This window comes from Lathamus discolor, chromosome 2, assembly GCF_037157495.1.
Source record: "Lathamus discolor isolate bLatDis1 chromosome 2, bLatDis1.hap1, whole genome shotgun sequence".
Taxonomy (NCBI): Eukaryota; Metazoa; Chordata; class Aves; order Psittaciformes; family Psittacidae; genus Lathamus; species Lathamus discolor.
In genome coordinates this window covers 29,518,915-29,538,576 of record NC_088885.1, presented here as the reverse complement: position 1 = coordinate 29,538,576, position 19,662 = coordinate 29,518,915, and the positions used below count along the sequence as shown (strand labels likewise).

General features: G+C 36.2%; 1 protein-coding gene across 11 annotated transcripts in view; it reads left to right on the top strand.

Moving 5' to 3' along the window:
* Nucleotides 1–19,662, top strand: part of CRPPA (CDP-L-ribitol pyrophosphorylase A) — a 141,178-nt gene that overhangs the window by 68,402 nt on the left and 53,114 nt on the right. For 8 of the 11 annotated variants that reach the window (XR_010609878.1, XR_010609880.1, XR_010609881.1 and 5 more), the window contains one exon: nt 2,597–2,728. Coding sequence is in view for 7 of the 11 variants with exons in the window: in XM_065666249.1 (XP_065522321.1) it covers nt 2,597–2,728 (132 nt within the window). In the remaining 4 variants the exon portion in view is untranslated. Of the gene's footprint in view, nt 1–1,035; nt 1,175–2,596; nt 2,729–13,946; nt 14,082–19,662 lie in introns of those variants that run through there. The other 3 variants (XR_010609879.1, XM_065666253.1, XM_065666254.1) reach the window with 3 other exon arrangements.

Below are 19,662 nucleotides of genomic sequence, written 5' to 3'. Positions count from 1 at the left end.
ATCCATTTAATCCCTTTACTGTAGTCCATATCCGTCAGTTGTTAATGACAACTACCTGAAATTTCCCAGAACTAGACAGTGGGAGAAAATCTCATAAATAGGTCAAAGCACTTGCTAACATTTAAAACACAGATACACATATATTTGTTAAAAGTATCTTCAAATAATGAAGTGCCCTAACTGTAAAAAGGCATTTTATGCCACACTTTCAAATTTTACAGAGTTACCACACTATCTTTTAGAAATACAAGAAGGAAAAAATAGGAGGATTGGAAAGTATGTTTTAAATGACTAAAAAACTAGCTAAACAAAGCATTGTCTCTTCTCATACTAATCACTGGGAACTATTTAAGTCCTTTAAACTTCTGATGGCTAAAACTCATTACAGATGTTATGGCTGGGGGATAGAAACTTCCTTCTGCAGTCTTTAATTAAATTCAGTGTTGGATGTCCTCTTCACTAGGGCTTATGAGTGGGATTCTCCTCAGCTTTATTCTTTGCTCTATACTTCATTGAATATAAAACCTGAATACATTGGTAATGTAAAGCCCCATAAGACACTTTCTTTTGATGTAAAAAGGCATATTAATATTTCTCAGGCAAATGTGACTCAGAATTTTAAGCAACATGATGATACTTAAATGCACAGGTTTTAAGTACTAGTTGTACAGGAAACATTATTCATTTTTACTCTAAGAAGTAAAACTGTTCTGGTATTGAAGAACTGAAAGGATAAATGTGAAGAGCAGCTAACTGCTTCCACTCTAACCTCATGATCTGAACAGCCTAATGTAGACTTCTGAATAACTGGAAAGTTCTTGTCTATTCTTTGATTTCAGGACTTGTAACTTTTTGGTAGCAATCTGATATTTAAGAGTTTTAATTTTCCATCAAATATGCAGCTTCTTTAGTTGTAAAAATGACAGGTGTTACTATTGCGTTTAACCAGCCTGGGGAGAATTGTCCTTATGAAAGGCTGGGCTTGCACTATACGTAATGACTTCTGACCATATTCCCACCTATAAATTACTGCAGATTTCAGTCTGTCCTTTTTCCTGGTGCCTGACTGGAATTTTTTATGGCATCTGTATGCCGAAGCAGCAGTTGGACTACTGTATCTGGACATAGCAGAAAAGGGAAGATTAATGTTACAAGAGAAATAGGAAGCACAGAGGTAAACTTCATGCAATTACTTCTCAGCATCAAACAAGTATCCTCTCCAACTCTAACAAGAAGAATCATATTCTTAAACTGACATTACTTTTCTGAGTAATACATGCTCACATTTGTAGATTTTCTTCTGTTGTTCTTAGGCTTAGAAAGAAAAGAATGCTAGTACTTCAGCTCTGTAGTTGCCATTATTTGCATTTCACTGCAAAATTAAGTTTCAGTAAAATATCTTGTTAAAGCTGTGGAACAGATTAATGGCAAATAGGTGTTAGGTTGTGTTCTCTCAGAATAATAGGTGTTAAAATTTCTTGTAATTAGCTGTAAATGAGCATTACTTAGCACTGATTTAGGTAAAAGAAGAAGTAATGAGTGTGTGAAATTAAGCTCTGCCTGCATAGTAGAACACAATAGCTTTGCTCCTGATGAATGTGCACTTAGACAGTAAACATCTTTTTAAAAGTGTTGCCAGGGAAATTGAGTAAAAAGCTATTATCTGTCAGGATAAATTGAATATAATGTACAAAAAGAACTTGAAATACTTTTCCCAAGAACAGCTCTCTGGAGCTAACTCTGTACTCCCACCTCTCCGTAGTACTTACAGATATCGGTGGAATTGTTCATCCAGAAAAATATTTTCTCTTTCTTTTAAGGGGAAAGGTTTTTCAGCTGTTAACCACTACTAGAACTTAATATGTCCAAATCATCCTGTATAATTTTGATTTCTAAAGTTAATAGAAACTTCATCAGTTAAGTTGTTTAAACTGAGGAAAATATAAGCCTTGGGAAAAGGTTGAGCTATTTGATACCTTCCTGGAGATACCAGTTCAGATCCTGTAAAACCCACTGTGTTTGTGCAGCATCCCTGCTGGATACAAGACCTGCCTTCCCCTGCCCAAGAGCTCAGGAACCTCCAGTGCAGATACAGTCTTTGCAGCTTCTTAACTTAGTCAACAGGAAGCAAAACTATTCTTTTGAATAGTTTCTGCCTTTAAACTTGCAGTGTTATCTTGAAATTAATCCAATTTAGGCAACTAATATGCTGTACTGAAAAAGTAGTAAATTCAAAATAAATCTTTAAAGAATGCAGTTCCATTTTGAAACCTTGAAGATGCTTAAGAAAAACACATTTCTCCAGTATTGTGATAGTAAAGAAAAAAAGGGAGGAAAAAAGCTTGAGAGTTAGATTAGAGCTTAAAAAAGAATGTTTGTTTTTTTATTTAATTAAATATTTTTAATATGCAATTAGAACATTTTGTTCTGGTGTGTTCTGGCTTATTGGTTCACTGTGCTTTGAAAAGAAATAATTTTCATGCCACGAAATATGTAAGTAATGGAATTCAATGGTAATAGAAGCTAACTAAGGCAAACCTTTGTTAGCCTGTATTTTTATGTGTGCTTAATTAATTCTTTATTTCTTCCTCTTAAGGTGCACTTGGATGTTTCAGAAAATACTTCTTGCAGTATTGGTATGGAAGAACTAACTAGGATCAAGAAATTTGCAAGGGAAGTGAAAAAGAAAAATATTTTGCTTTATGGAATCCTTATTCAATATAAGAAGGTATGTCACTTTTTTCTACATGAAAATAGTCTTTTCTGATTTGTATGATTAATGACAGAATCTTCATTTAAAACAAAATCAAAGGGAAATAAATAAGACATGAAAAAAGATTTTTTTTTTTAAGATTCTTGCCTGTTCTTGTTCAAAATTTAGAAGAGCCTGCAGTTATAGGCAAAAATGCTAGCATTTTGATTAGAGAGGAATAAATGGTAAACATTTTTTGAAGCATACAAAAATGTTCTGTCCCTTTTTCTTTTTGCTTTACTGCTTTGAAACTTGCTTTTTTGCACCATTAAAAAGTAAAAAATGAAAAAATAGTAAAAGTACATTTGATCAGTGGTTCTGCAGAATTTTACATTCCTCGTCAAAACAGTGTTTGATATTCAGGTGGCAGAAAGGGCATGGCATATAGGTGTTGAAACAGTGTCCAATAGTGCAATAGCAGCAGATTGCTTCAGCTGGAGGCAAAAAGGGTTAGCACTCCAGCATCCTTTGTACTGACACTTACTTAGTTAAACCATTTTACCTGGGAATCATGTTCTGCCAAAATGAAAAGGGGCTGCCTTTTCCGCCAGTACGGGTACAGTCTTTGTAGCTTCTTAACTTAGTCAACAGGAAGGGAGAAGTTTGATACTCAGTGTAAATTTTAATAAAGAGGAATAAATGTAATCTGGACTGGGTTTTTTCAGGTTTTTTTTTTTTTTTTTTTTTTTTGGCTTTTGGGTTTATATGTAAATGATTTAAAATGGTTATAGTTCTATACCTTCTTCTGGTATACCAAAGACTTGATTTTTCCCCCCAAATTCTGTGGCTTTATTAAGATCAATGACTATCAATACCTATCAGTTTATGCTTTTGCAGACTTATGATGCCAACAGAATACAGATAATACTATTGTGTGACATTAATTTATCTCTTGTTTTTACCACATACAAGGGCATACAATTGTTTTCAATCTTCTTTCTGGTACTATCAAACTCCATTTTTTTCCAGAGTGAATTCTGGTTTCCTTGGTAAAAATAATTTTAATTATTATTGAAATGTAGTTCTAAGAGGCACATTATCATGGTAGTGTTGCAAAGATTGCTTTAGTGGTTTTTTTAGTGCTTTCTTTTTAAACTTAATTGGGTGTGTGTATGATTTTTTATGCAAATGGATCAAATATACATATGTGGAAAACAACAGTTAGTAAAGCTGACTGGATTTTTGTGACTATGGCAACCAAACATCTCATCAATGACAGGCATGTGTAACAACAGTATGGGATCTGAATGAAATTCTTGATCCTTGGAGGCAAAAGAATTGTAGCAGAATGCTGTTTCTATTTTTTGAAAATAAAAGGCTACAATGATTATGTAACATCACTGGAGGCAGAGTTATCTTTTGTTAGCATGGAAGAGGTATTATATAGAGTCAAACACTTCACAAAGTAAGTAAATTACTAGCTATCTCGTTTTAAAGTCGCTTTAAAACTTGCCTTGCTTACAAAGATGGGAATATAGTCCTGAGTTCCTGCTTATCAGTGTTTTGATAGATGATTAACAAGTAGGTTATACAGATCATGTGTATATATGTGATACACGTATCAAGTTTTCCTTTGGCTGTAGATCTGCAAAGAACATAATTGTTTCTAGACCTATGGAAAGACCTATGGAAAGACTTGACATATGAATCTAGAAATTATAAACCCCAAACTTTATTGCTTGTCTGGAGAAAGGAGGGTGGGGTGGGCATTATGAACAAAAGCAATTCATTAAGAAAAGGAATCTTCCATTTTGTGTGGGTTTCCCCCCCCCCCCCTTTTTTTTTTGTTGTTGTTTTGGTTTGTCTGTGTTTTTTGGTTTTGTGTGGTTTTTTGTTTGTTTTGTTTTTGTTTTTTAAATTCCAAAGCATTATTTTGGTCACCTAGGTATTTTTCTGTTAGGGCAACCTATTTGCCAGCAGGTGAATCCATAGGTGAATTACATGCTTGAGTATAGAAAGGCGAATACAGACATGATGGGGGGTCCATAGGAAGTGGAAACACGAAAGCACCTGCTGTGTAATGTAGGATACTCAGCCCATTGTCACAGTAACTTCTGTCAGTATCTGTTTTCCAGAGGTCCCTGAAAGCTATAGTTTATTTCAGGAAAAGAGTGATGACAGGTTACCTTACGGAGCTTCCCACTAGCTGAGAGGTTTATGTCATCACTACCAGACATGTACAGTTGATATATACGAACAGGGATAAAATGTAAGGAATGAGGAATTCATTGAGACAACTGATCATGGTAATACTGAGGTGAAGTTATTTTACATTTAGAAGGGTTATATGATGAAGTGAGTAGGATGGTGTGTTGCTCTAAAAGAATATGGAGGCACTCTTTTAAGATTCTGCATTAGAAAACTGAATTTGTTGAAATAAATACTGTTGGAGATACATAATTGGTTTTTAGGCTTTGGAAGTGGAAGTGAAATATTTTTGGAATGTAGGAGTACATTTTTGACAGTATTGGAGGAAATGTGAAGCCCAAAGAAAAAGTATGTCTTCATTTTAATTTCTTAAATGCAGTGTTTATTTGGTATATAGAAAAAGGTATCAAGTGTTTCTATGAATATTTGATACTCCAAGAAGCTAATCAGGAAAATGAAAGGAAAAGGTGTTAATGTGCTTTATAAATGACCTGCTTTGTACCTCCCACTTGCTCAAAATGTGTGCCTGTTCACGGCTTGTACACAAATAATTATTTTGCTTATAAACATCATACATGGAATACAGATTACTGATATTGATTGAAAGGTTGGATCTACTTCATAATAGCTCTAGTTTGCATGCTGAAAGTATTGTTGTTTTAAATATCACTCATGAAAATATTTTTAAAGACAGTTCTTTTTTAAAAGAATTCCTACATTTCTACAATGTTAGAAATGGTTTATGTGTTCAGAACACAGAGAGGAAAGAGTATTTGGTAAATTCCAGAGTCTGGTCTTGTAGAGTTAGCTTTTAAGGGTGGTTTCAGATGAGTTGAAGGAGACAAGTGATAAGCAAAGTGAATTAAAAATAGGGAGGAAAAAAAGCAAAGTTATTCTTAAATAAAGTTTTTACTTAAAAGGAGTGTTAAGAATTGCAAAGAAACCAACGAATGCACAAGGTAATGTCAAGCAAGACATTGTATCCATGCAGGGCTGGAAATATATTAATCTTAAAAGCACTGATTTATGTAATTCAAAATACAAGATTTGTGAGGGAACCTCAGCTGCATGTGGTACTTACTGATCTGTGTTCTGAGCAATAAAATAATACTGAGTTTGGGCCTTGGCCTCACAAACACACATGCTGCCTGTAAACATATGGTAGGTAGTTTTATGGATTTATACTTGAATATGACATTAATGATTTCTAAAAAATGCTATTTTCTCTGTTTAATGCTATTCTCCCTTTTAAAATAATGTCTTATGACTGAATTACAAAAAATAGTCAATACACTTAGAAAGAAAATACAAGCAGCATTTCTGCATATTCAGAAGCTTGTAAAGGTTGCAATAATAAAATCTTGGTCTAGAAATTTCAGTAATAAATTTATTACATTTCACAGAGAATAAAAAGGAACAATTCTCATCCAAAATAAAGCATGCATGGGTGGACATAGGAAGTCACAGAAGCTTAAAATATTAAGTAATACTAATATATCTTGGTTATAGAACTATATTAATTTTAAATAATCCTACTTCAGAAAGGCACTGACAGAATGTGGGGTCAGAACAGCAAGTATGTGCTAAGGCTTGCTGGGCATAAGGTGGCCCCAAATACTTTTGCCTCTGAAATTGCTATTTGATTTAGGTAAAGGAACTATTCACTGACAGCCAGAAAAATCACAGTGCATACTCTAAAAAGAGACAAATAGTGTGATAGAATAATTATGAAGCTGCTTAAAACTAGGAGGAAACTGACTGTGGGTGATTTCTAATGAAAAAGGTACTGGACATTTATTGTATTCTTTAAGACTTTATGAATACAATAGGCCCATCTACAGTATGCTTGATGCTCAAGAAACAAGAGTGCTAAATGTTTTTTCTGTCTGACTTGGTAGACCAAAAAGGTAAATGTTTACAGCTCTCTTTTACATCAAAGATCCCTTAAAAATAGTATTAAGTGCAGACATTAAGGCAGTGGTTCTCAAAACAGGGATCACAGCCCTGAATGAGATCATCCAAGTGGCAAAGTAGAAAGTATTTTGGCAACCAGTAGTAGAGATAAGGAGCTTGAAGGGCAAATGAGGTAAAATCACAAACTAAAAGTTTTGTAATTGTTGAAAATAAATGAGTCATACTCTCCATGACCCCTCCATGCTTCTCAATTAATCTAATAATCAACATAGAATTGGTCAAATGACTGTAATCTGATTAGAATGAGTGGGATGCTGCCTGGAGACCTCTCTCTCCTCAGGATGACACTTTTTTAATTTCAGCTGCAGTAACATAATAGACTGTAATGGATCTGGAAACCTACATCTATTCATAGAAGTCCTTAATGCCAAATAATTATTGTCTAGTATTTTCAAGAGCCAGAAACTGAACTTTTGAGTAGCATGATCCTGCAGACTATTCACTCTTTCATCAAGGAAAATTGGGGAAATGAGTGATGAGCCGGAGTGATGCTGCTTGCACAGTGTGTGACAGAGAGGGAAGCCACATCCAGTTTGAAACTTTCTACATGAGTAACCTCATAGAAATCAGTTTATTAATACAGAGGACTACTAGTCATTCAGTAAAACCAGAGACTGATATTTATGAAGACTGGACACTGTTTAATCTTTACTTATTGCTACCATTTGTAATCAGTCATGCATATTTTGAAATAGCTAGAACTGACATAATGGAAAAGGTTTATAGACACTGACTTCTAAAATAAAACTACAAGTAACTCTTTATGCAATTTTCAGTGAATAAAAGATGCAGAGCTGCGGGTTCTATTAACTTGATACTCAAAGAATTCAAACATAAAACTATCTCATTCCCTTGGAAATGGCTGACACAAAAATAGTAAGATCTCTCATAAAGCACAAGATTCTGAATGGGCTGTATCACCTTTTAATGCCCCCCAAAAGATGGCAGCATAATTCATGGAATTAAAAGTTTATAGGTGTTATTTTGCATATATCGATTTTTAGACCTTCAGTAATTTCAGCAATATTTATCTGACTTGTTTGAATTCTCTGAATTTTGCAGTTGGGTGAATATTATTTGAAGCAGATTCATTTGCTTTGATGAAAAAGATTGTGCATTCACAGAGAAGAATCAGTATGTTCTGTCAGTATGGTATTTTCACACACATGAATAATTGGAGATAATTTTGCAACCCTCCTTGATAGTTTTGTCTTTCATTTTGTTTAGAAATGTCCAACAGCTTGTGGCTTGTTCATACATTTTACTGTGTGAATGTGTGGAAATTTTAACAGGCTTTATTCAAGAAATGTATGATCACAAATGTTGGTCCATCTGGTTGATTTGATTATCGGAATTTTTTTGTCTGTCAGACTTGCTGACATGAAATCGCATTTATAGGAACTTCTGGAAATAGCACAGTTTTTAAATATAGATTTAGTCATACTGTTGAGAACAACTGCCTGTTAGCACAACATATTTCTATAATTTTTACATTAGTATCCAAATTGTTGGAGGTTCTCTTAAGATTTCTGTCAGTGAAATATTTATATTGCTTAACTACAGAAAATCAGTTCTAAGTATAACGTTTGAAAGACAGAAAGCTGAATAGTTCCAGAGAAACACTTCTATATGTGAATATATTTTTTCTGCTATTTAATTTATAGAGAAATAATAAACTGGCTAGGTGGCTTTTTATTTTGAGCTGAAAACTGTTTGATCAAACCAGCCTTCTGCATTTATTTTGTACCATTCAAAACATGTCAAGAAGTTACAAAAGGTCACATCTCTGAAACATTAGTCAATTAAAAAATACATTAATTCTGAGTTAACCAAAATGTTGGTTAAACTTTTGGCGTTGAGTCAGGAAAGATCATAAATATTTGAGTGTTAAATTATTTAACACAAAACTTGGAAATCTCACTTTTGCTTGAAATGCTTTAGTGTGTACCTTTGCACAGCTGTGTGCCTGTACTGCCTCTGATTTTAGTAGATATACTGAGGCCTGATACTGGATTATATTGGTGAACACGATTGTTATTTTTTTCAGGGTTTTAGTGTGTCTACCTTGAATGCATACATATGTGCTCTTACTTGCTTATTTTCTCTCACTTTCTACCTCTTGTTCTCTCTCACTTGCTTTACCTTGTTTCCCCTCAAGTCCTCTTCTTCCCCAAGCCAAACCAAGAAATAAATCAGTGGGTTTATTACAACTGTGCAGTTGTACTAAAGGTACTCAAATGAAGTGTTTCCACAAAGTAACTTTGCAATGCAGTACCAAATTCCGTGTCAGAGAGGGATGAGCATTTTAGAAAAATAATTGGTAATCTTTGGGATTTTCATTAAATAACTGTGAAGGTGTGTATCAGAGAAAGGTCAGAAAGTTGCTTAATTTGTCTCTGCTATTACAGCGTCTAGGAGTTTATCAAGCTGCACAGAAAATGATGAGATTAATCTTTTATGCCTTTTATACATGACCTTTTTAAACTTATTTCAGCTATTGAACTTATAATTGGAGAAATCAGAGTTCTCCCACCACCTTGTCAGCCAAAATGATTAAGGCATGTAGGCTTACCTTAAAAGTCATGTCTTCATAAAATGGTCTTTAAGCTTCCTTGCTTTTATAGCCCAGTTCAGCCATTCTGGAGATGTTAGTCAATGAAAGTTGCCAGTTGTTTGCTTTGTGGATATTTTAATTGTATAAAATATATTACTATAAAATAATATGGAGTGGAATTTTGGGGAACAAGTGGATTAAAGGTGAAATGCTGAGCTCTAGAGGAAAGGAAAATATGTAATATACAATATAGCAAAAACAAAAGTTTGTGTGTACTAAGTATGCTAGATACTTCAGTGTGATAAGAAACACTGAATTGGAACCACTTGCGAAAACAAATATGATGAACATCAAATCAGAGTTTCATCTTCAAATCTGCTAGTATCAGTTATTCTGACTTTTTTTTTCCATCTTATGAAAGCTTTGATGTTGACCTGCTATCTCTTAGTGGAAACAAACATTTAGGATGAAAGGATTTTGACACAAGATTTTGTTTGCAAACAAACTGCTTTTAACTTCTTTTTTTTCCATTGCTAGCTTGCTTAACAGAAACCTGTGAAGTCCATTGTATCTGTTTATGGACAGTTGCACTTTAGAATTGTTAGTGCTGAAGTTCTTGACTTAAAGCAGTGCTTGCACTCTTTTACTGTTTAACTCTTTTACTGGGCATCAAAAATCAGTCTTCTCGCCTTGCTTACATGCTGTCCCCCAGAAGCGTCATTTAGCAGGTAATCGAAATACATACAGTACAGAGTACATCTGGGTTTTTTCCAGCTTAGCTGTTGAATATGTAAAACAACAATAAGAAAGCTTACTAAAATTGTTGTGTGTGCTTAAGAGGTGTTTTGAAAACGTTACCAGCTTTCTGTTCTGTTGTTAGTTTCCTAATTATCTTTTGGATTTTGGATGCACTTTTTTAGTGAAAAAATATAACTGAAATATTTCAGATAACTTTTTCCAGTTTCAGTGCAAAGTTTAGTTTCATAGCTGAAGTATTAAACAGCTCTGAAACAGGAGTTTATAGACTCACTGCTAGTTTGGCTGGTAATATAAATGTCGATTAGTATTTTACTGTTGGGTTATATTCTCTGAAAGATGTGTTTTCTACTGCCATATAGGTTTTGTATTAATCATACAGCAAAGCTATGTAACAAACTGTTCAGGATTTCTACTGGCAAAGATTGGTACTTTCTGCTCCATTAATTTACTTGCATTCAATGTTAAAGATACCAGTTGTGCATTTTTAGGACATTTTCACCACTGTCTCACCAGGAAAACCTACAGAGTTCTTCAGCCAGTAGAACACAGGAGATATCCCCACTGTTAGTAACTGAAACTATTCTATGGCTTGTGCTGCAATCCTCAAGGTATGGTAGCTCCTAAAATTTGTGCAGCAGAGGCAGTGGCCATCAAATCTATATTTGGAGTATTAATTTGCATTTTTACCCTCTCCTGCTGTTTACAAGCAGAAGTGAAGTAATCCAGCCCCAGGCTGACTTTGGGGGATTTCTTTACAAGGGTTGGAAGCAGTACTTGAGGTTTTGAGATGCATTTGAGATACTAACCCCCAAATATTTTTTGTTGCTTGTATCAGGTTGTTCATATGAAAGTCATCCATTATGCAACATATGTGGTGCTGGAGTATGTAAAAATGTGATATTGCACTTTATGACAAAAGCACCATGATATTAAGAATGAAAAAGGCCATTTATTCCCCAACCAGAGCACAGCCATCAGGTCCCAGTGAACTTTTAAAAATTGTTTGGGAAGATCAAAATAAAACATAACACAACACACATTTTGGATTGAAAATATCAGAAAATCAGAAACTTTCTGGGTTATTAAAAATAAAGTCTGTTTTCTCGTAATAACTGAAACACTAAGAAATTAAAAATCTGCTTTTGCTACTTGAGATATTGCTCACTGTGTATTCTCATTGTGTTCAAATGAGACTGCTTCTCTTTTTGATTCTGGGGTTTAAGAAATGTGAATTAATCCAGCCCCCATTTACTTTCTTTTTGTTATACTAGACTGCAACAAGATTTTTCATCGAATGAAAGATGACCCTTACCTTACCTTTGCTATTCATGCTTTATTATTTCTGCAACTATTTAAGAATGCTTTTTTTAATACAACTAAAACCAGTCATATAACCTTTGTTACATTCAAAACTGTACTTAAAAATTGCTAAAGCTATAGCATTAACAAGACAGAACTGGTAAAGAGTGTCTGACAGTTCAAGCTCTTCCATCCTCCCTTTGTATAATATCCTGTCTCCTAGCTCCTTTGTGCACTTAAACACTTTTGAGATTTATACAACTATATCATCTACCTGTCTTACCTGGAAGTGTCTGCCTTGATGCATCCCAGGTTTGGGTTTCTTTTTTTGGGGTGGGCTTTATTATGCTACAATGTATTACCATCAAAGATGGCCATAACAGATTAGATCGGAAGTTTTTCTAGGCCATTATCTTGTATCCAAGAGTATCTGTAAGGAAATGCTGAGGAGAGAATCAGATCAGGGCAAGCATATATGACACTCCCATTCTCTCCCTACACTCAATTATTGTTAACTTGTTTCCTGAGCCAGAGCTGTTTGCTATGGAAGTATTAGCCCTAATAGATTTCTGTTATAGGCTTTTGTCTAGACCTCTGAGGTCCATGTAAACTTTCATCATCAACTGCATCCCCTAACAAAAAACTACATAGACTAGAAAACAGAAGGGGATGGTTCTTCACAAATTAATGTCCTAATCACAAGAGTCTTGCTTCTAAGCAGTAATGGTCTGCTGAGATCCTGTCATTTAAAATGTGAAATACATATGCATTATTTTACATTCATTTATATTAAATTTCATTTTGCATTTTATTGCCTAGTTACTCAGTTTATAATGGCCTTTTTGCATTTCAGTCAGCCCTACCCTAATGAACTTCATATCATAAGCAAAGTTATATCATTGCTTGGTCATTTTTCCAGTTTGTTTATGAGTGTGTTGAACAACATAGATCCTGTAGCAGATCCCACCTGAATTATGCAAGTCCTACTCTTGAGAACTGACCATTTACTTCTACGCTCTCCATTCTGTCTTTTGAGCAAGTATTTATCTATGTCAGGACTTCTGTCTTATATCGTGGCACCTTATTTTTCTTAAAAACCTTTGGCAAAGAATTTTGTTGACTTTACTGGGCTTTTTAAAACTTTCAGTCAACTGTCACCCATTCCTTCAAAGAATCCAGTGAGACTGCAAAGTAAAACTGCAAAAAAGAAATAGCCGTTACCACTACCATGATCTTTAACTTTCTGTCCGCTATTACTATCCACTATTTAATTTTTTGTTAAATTGCCTGATAAAGGTGTATGGCATTTTTTTCTGTAGTCTTTGTATCTTGCCAGATTTTTCTTGTTTTAGATTGGCAGTTACTACTATCCAATCTATCCATGCCTCCTAAGGCAATTTTTAAACTAGAGTTTAGGCACCACTGTTAGGAACTGAGCTTGAGAACTGTTGGGTTAATGCCATATAGTCCTGAGGATTTGTTAAATTCCTTTCTTTAATTTCTTCAATACTGCTTCTATAGTAGCTGCAATTTTACCAGTTATTTGCCTGTTAACAAAGAGGGATCCAGCATATGAATTTCCCCACACTGAGTAAAAGAATTAATTTAGTTTCCCTGCATTCACTGTACACGCTGATCATCCATTGGCCCTACAGATGCTCTGGCAGCATCCATTGGCTTTACGCTTTCAATATGGTCATCCTGGAAAGCTTCCATATTTCCTGCGAGGGTTTTCTCTTAGCTGCTCATTTACCTTCTTTTAAACAAGTTTCCTCAATTTTTCATTACGTAGTTTTCATTTCTGTCCCTTTGTCATTTTATATTTAGTATGTATAATCCAGGCTGTTCCTTAGCTTTGATCCATTCTGTATGCTAAATAAAAAATATAATACAAAATATAATTTCTTCATGTATTAGTTTGGTTTTCCTAGTACCTTATCACCACCCGTTCATCTGTGATCTGTTCTTTTTTTTTGTCTCAGTCTGTGATGATACCCTCTTTTTTTTTGGCTTTTGATTGTGGATCTTTCAGAAGCAGGATCTTGACTGTTCTAATAGCTGCACTACCTGATTCTTGGTGCAAGATTTCGTATATTTTGACCTGTTTCTTTTCTGGTTACTGGAACAGGAAACCAATTATTTGGTCCTGTTTCTCCTCTATTATCTTCTTCCTTTTTCTGCTGTGTTTTTATTGTCCTGTACTTCTGTGAACTGTTCTGCCCCTATTGAGGCCTCTTACCCTGGATTTGTTATTCAGTAGATGTTTGTGAATTTTGTCTTGTCTAGACAGGCCTTTTTCTTTCTTCATGCACAACCTCATGGCATAGCTGAATCTCCCCTTCTGAGATTACTAGCACAGCATATTTTGTTCCATACTGACCACCTTTCAGCTTCAATATGTGTTTCTTTTTACTATGTGAGTATTGTTTTAATTTTCCTGTGTATCTCTTGTCTTTATAGAGAAATGATGAGGGAGCGTTCGTATGCAAGCTCTCCTGATGTCTGTGAAGAGCACCTAGTGTGCTCTCTTGCCTCTGTCAGCCATGGTTTCTCATCTAGCCGTTTGCCTCACAAATTACCTGTTCGATTACTTCATTCAGAGGTGAAAGTATGCTTTTGCTCCTTCAGCATTGCTTACCCATATTCACACTAAGCAGTTCACCGACCTTGCTGCAAGGTCTTGAGCATCTAATCACACCAACCACCAAGCAAGAGACAAGCGAATTTGCTTACAGCCAATAAATGTGTTATCCTTACTAAGGTAAGGCCAGAACAATCTCTAAGTACATTCTGCTGCTTGCTTCTGGTTGCTGAGAGCTATTTACTTTTCAACATTTAAAGATAACAGTAGCAAATCTTGTGGCAACTTTATCTTGCTAGTGTTAAGTCTCAAAATATTTCTGCTGGCTTTCATCTGAATATGTTTTGGAACATCTTGGTATGCAGATATGTTCGTATTTTGATAATGTAAGATGTGTAGTGTTTGAAGTTGAATATAACTGCTGTGAAAAGTCTCTGAAGACACGGAAAAACATGAATTTAGGAGTAACAGAGGTAGAACGTGGTATTTTTATATTTCATGAAAAAATACTGTAATTCAGAGAGACATGTCGATCATAGGAAACTGCCACTGGGCAGTTATTTTCATCTGAATTTTGTTGTGAAGTGTCTTCTGAAAGTTATTGTCTCATCATATGCTTGGATTAAAATGGTGACAGGAAAATGTCACCGTTATAGAATTTCCAGCATTTGTAGTCTGAGCTAATTATATTTGATTTTAAAACATTCTTTGAGCTGTTGTTTTCCTAAGCCAATTTTTATTCATCCTCCTCAGTATCATTGTAACTAGATTCCAAGCCTTAGTGTCATTTCCCACTAGCTCAGAAAGTCATACTTCCTATTGAGAGGCAGAGCACATTATTTCACAGTGTGCTTAAATAAATCCGCTTGATTTATAACTGTTTTGATCTCTGAAGTTTCCACCAAGCAGAATCTTTTTAAAAATTGGGTTGTTTGAGTTTGAGTCAACCTGTGTGGTACTGGCAGCAACACAAATGCTCATTTTTGGCAGAGCCTCTGCCTTAAGCTTTTTCCCTGACTCAGTTTTTTCATTCTCATATAGAAATGTGCTCAAGTATCTCTCATTTGTGTATTTAATTCCAGTGTTCCATGCTTCGATCTGTCAGGCCAGGTGTTGATTTTTTGTAGGCAACATTTTCTCCAAAACATCTGAGAGACAGAGATAATGTCTCTGTCTCTAGTTAATATCTCTACTTAATAATCTCTACTTAAATGACAGCAGTAAAATGAAGTACGCTTTGTAACAAAGACAACACGCAAACTCACTCCCTGAGATCATTCACTCCCTGAGCTGCGGAATTTGAGAAACTGCTCCCTGTTCTGTGAGATCTTTCATTATCTAAAATAAGGTAAAAGGCTTTCAGAGCTTTCCTTTGACCAGATCAGATACCAGTTCCATTGTTAAGCTTTTGATTTGTGTCCTCAAAGTGTGCTCTGTGCTTGCAGTGTGCAGGCACAAAGATTAGTTTGTGGAATTATGGCAGTACATTATGAGCTCATGGAGCTTATGAACTAATACTGTTGGTGTTGTCAAAAGGGACAGCATGTGCCTTTTCCTCTGAAGCTGAAAGCAACCTTCCTTCCCCTTCTGATTCTGCTGGTGGAGGAAGAGAGGAAGTTAGTTCCTTCTGTAAAAGGTAGACTACTTCTTTCAAGGACCACCCTGTCTGGATCAGGGTGAAGATCCATTTCTTGTCCTGGTTCCTCGCAGTGTGCACCTATTCCTTGTTCTGTAGATAAGAAAGTTAATTTTGAACATTTTCCCACCTCCTTTACTAATTGGATATGTTACACAGTGAGATAACTTTTGAAGTTTAAATCCTTGTTATGTGAAGTATGGGATAACTGAGCGAAACACGATATAGTTACCCAGAGCAGAGATGAAGCATCCTGAATTCTGTTTCTAAAAGTAGTGGCAGTAGCTGAGCAGGACTGTGCCCTTGGTACGTTGTGCAGAAGAAAAACTGAAGCAAAAGTATTGATGCTTCAAAGTTTGACGTCCATAAAAACATCCATAAAATGCTCCAGATGCTTGCATTAGACAAGAACATTACTGTTATTTTACTTTCTGACAAATAATTAACACGCTGGAAAGATTACAGCCTAAAATAATTACATTTCTGCAAAGAGACTGAAATATTGAAGTTCAAAATTTATTTTATATATACTACTCCAGATAAACCTTGCTGATTTTGATTTTGAGAACCTGTTCAACAGTGTTCGGTATGAAGGGTCTAGTTACCTGAAAATTTGAATGGAAACAGTTTCCAGTGAAAAGTTTGAATTCAGAGAATTTTAAAATTATGTCAGTGGAGCATACTCTGTTTGCTATAGGAAAATGTTTTATGCTAAAAATATTCCTTAAGCTTTATTATCTACATTGGTAATATTATTAAAATCGCATTAGGGAATGAGGGTCTATGAGGAGAGGTGTTTTAGGATAGGAAACAATTTTTTGACTTATTTTTTCAAACTGCCTATTGATTTTATTAAGCTGAGCTGCAAATACATCCCTAGGTGAAGTTTAGTGTACCAGCCAATACTTTATTACAGGCACATTTTCAGGAACACAAAGGTAGGTAAGGAAGATTCTTAATGCTGTATGCATAATCTAGTAAATTTTTATACATGTGTTTGATCCCACAGGAGAGGGTGAAGTAAATGAAACTCTAAACAAAGCACTATTTTAGGTTGGTCATCATGGGAGACCTGTGTAGGCTGTGGTCACCTCTTGGATTCCATACTGCATCTCTGGCTGGGCAGGTTTGTCCTGATACAAACCATGCCATGTTCTGTGTGCGCAGAGTGGGTATCAGTTATAATTACTCTGATACTGTGATAGGTGTGCAGTTTGGAAACTCTTTATTTCTGGTGGGTGAATTTGAAGTTTCAATGGGAGTAATTGCTTTTAAACTAATGGGTATGCTCAGAGAGTTATAGTCTGTAAGTGATACCAGCTTAGTTTAGTTTTGAACTGAGAATAAACCTTCAGCAGCTTTAGAAAGGTTTGGGTTTTTTTTCCCCAAAACTTTCTGCAACAGGACTTAGAATCATAGAATCATAGAATCATAGAATAGTTAGGGTTGGAAGGGACCTCAAGATCATCTAGTTCCAACCCCCCTGCCATGGACAGGGACACCTCACACTAAACCATCCCACCCAAGGCTTCGTCCAACCTGGCCTTGAACACTGCCACGGATGGAGTACTCACAACCTCCCTGGGCAACCCATTCCAGTGTCTCACCACCGTAACAGGAAAGAATTTCCTCCTTATATCCAATCTAAACTTCCCCTGTTTAAGTTTTAACCCATTACCCCTTGTCCTATCACTACAGTCCCTGACAAAGAGTCCCTCCCCAGCATCCCTATAGGCCCCCTTCAGGTACTGGAAGGCTGCTATGAGGTCCCCACGCAGCCTTCTCTTCTCCAGGCTGAAAAGCCCCAACTTCCTCAGCCTGTCTTCATACGGGAGGTGCTCCAGTCCCCTGACCATCCTCGTGGCCCTCCTCTGGACTTGTTCCAGCAGTTCCATGTCCTTTTTATGTTGAGGACACCAGAACTGCACACAATACTCCAGGTGAGGTCTCACAAGAGCAGAGTAGAGGGGCAGGATCACCTCCTTCGACCTGCTGGTCACACTCCTGTCGTGGTTTAAACCCAACCACAAACCTCTTTTGCTCACTCCCCCGCTTCTTGCCCTCCCCTGCTTCTGGAGGGACGGAGAGGAGAATCAAATAGAATTCAACTCCCACGGGTTGAGATAAGAACAGCCCAGTAACTAAGGTATAACACAAATCACTACTGCTACCACCAATAATAATAGTGCTAAAGGAAATAACAAGAGGAAAGAATACAACACCTCAATACCAGCTGACCAATAACTCACCCCACTCCCCCCAGCAGAGCACTGACCGATACCTCATCCAACCCTGCAGTCCCAACCCTTCCAGGTAACTCTCGGTTACATCCTGGGCATGACGTGCTGTGGTATGGAATACCTCTTTGGTCAGTTTGGGTCAGGTGTCCTGTCTCTGCTTCCTCCCAGCTTCCCCTCCTTCCTAGCAGAGCATGAGGCTCAGAAAGTCTTTGGCCAGACCAAACATTCGAGCAGAAACTGAAAACATCGGCGTTATCAGCACTGTTCCCAGGCCAAAAGATCAAAACACAGCACTGTACTAGCTCCTAAGGAGAAAAATGACTGCTGCTGCTCAACCCAGGACAACTCCTTTTGATGCAGCCCAGGATACAGTTGGCTTTCTGGGTTGCTAGCGCACACTGCCGGCTCATGTTCATTTTCTCATTGACCAGCACCCCCAAGTCCTTCTCTGCAGGGCCGCTCTGAATCTCTTCTTTGCCCAGTCTGTAGCCGTGCCTGGGATTGCTCCGACCCAGGTGTAGGACCCTGCACTTGTCGTGGTTGAACTTCATAACTTAACTGCTAGATTGTTATTAAGAGTTTGCTGGTGAAAACCTGCTTCTGAACAGCAATCTCTGCTTGGTCATTCTTATGTGTCTGATTTAAAGGAAAGTTTTGTCAGTGTCTTGGATATCTGACTCAGGTGTTCTAAAGGTAGTTTGCCCTGATGTGTTTCATGATACAGTGGAACTCAAAAGTAAATCTTAAGCCCATTCACATAAAGGCACACTAAATCCTTGTTTGAAATTTATATTGAAAGTGGCAGTATTGCTTCTATGCCATCTACACTCTTTCTGTGAGAATAATTTTGGCTAGGATTTCTCTGCAAGAAGTAGCAGGGAGAGGTTTTTTTTTTAATGGAATTATATAACATGTCTTCTGCAGTTCCTGCTTTTAAATATTTTGAAGAGGAGATGAGTTTGCTTTGTTTATAAAGCTTCAAAATGTTTTGGGGTGATTTACTGTACTCTTTGGGAGCTTCTGAAGTTCCATTAAGCATGTTTGTTTGTATGTCAAAATTCTACTTATTAAAGTTTACTCTAACAACCAATTTTAAGTGGTTACCTGTGTTACCAAGTAACAGCTAACCATGCATTTATTACATCCAGAAGAGTTAAGATTCTGCTGTCTAACTTACTGGGAATTCTTACTGGTGTCTCACAGGAAGAGAAGGCAAATGTTACAGTATTGCAAATCTTGCATAAATTTTGCAAAAGATGCAAAATTTGGAAAAGATAACAGTGTGTCTGTAGTTGCAGCCCCTCAGCTTTTTAACATTCTAGTGACAGCTTAGGTGACTTGATGTTTGTTTTATTTTGTTTTGTTTTCCCTGATGATTGAGAAAACTGCATTTCACTATCTGGAATTATCCAACAAACGTTAGTTGCATTGTTTCCTCAGGCTTATTGAACAATTTAAGATTAATTTCCTAGACTTTATTGAACAATTGGCCCAGTGAACTCAGGTGATATCCTCATTTTCCTTAATTCCATCTCTCCCTTTGGTCAAAGTTTTGCTATAAGATGCCTTACCACCCTACTTTTGCAGGCATTAATTAGAAAAACATGGATTCCTATCACTTGCATAAATTAATTTTCATAGACAATATAATCTCCCTACTGAAATAGTTCATCCCAAGAATAAGAGTGGCAGTAACATTCAGTGGTGTAAGAAAGTAGC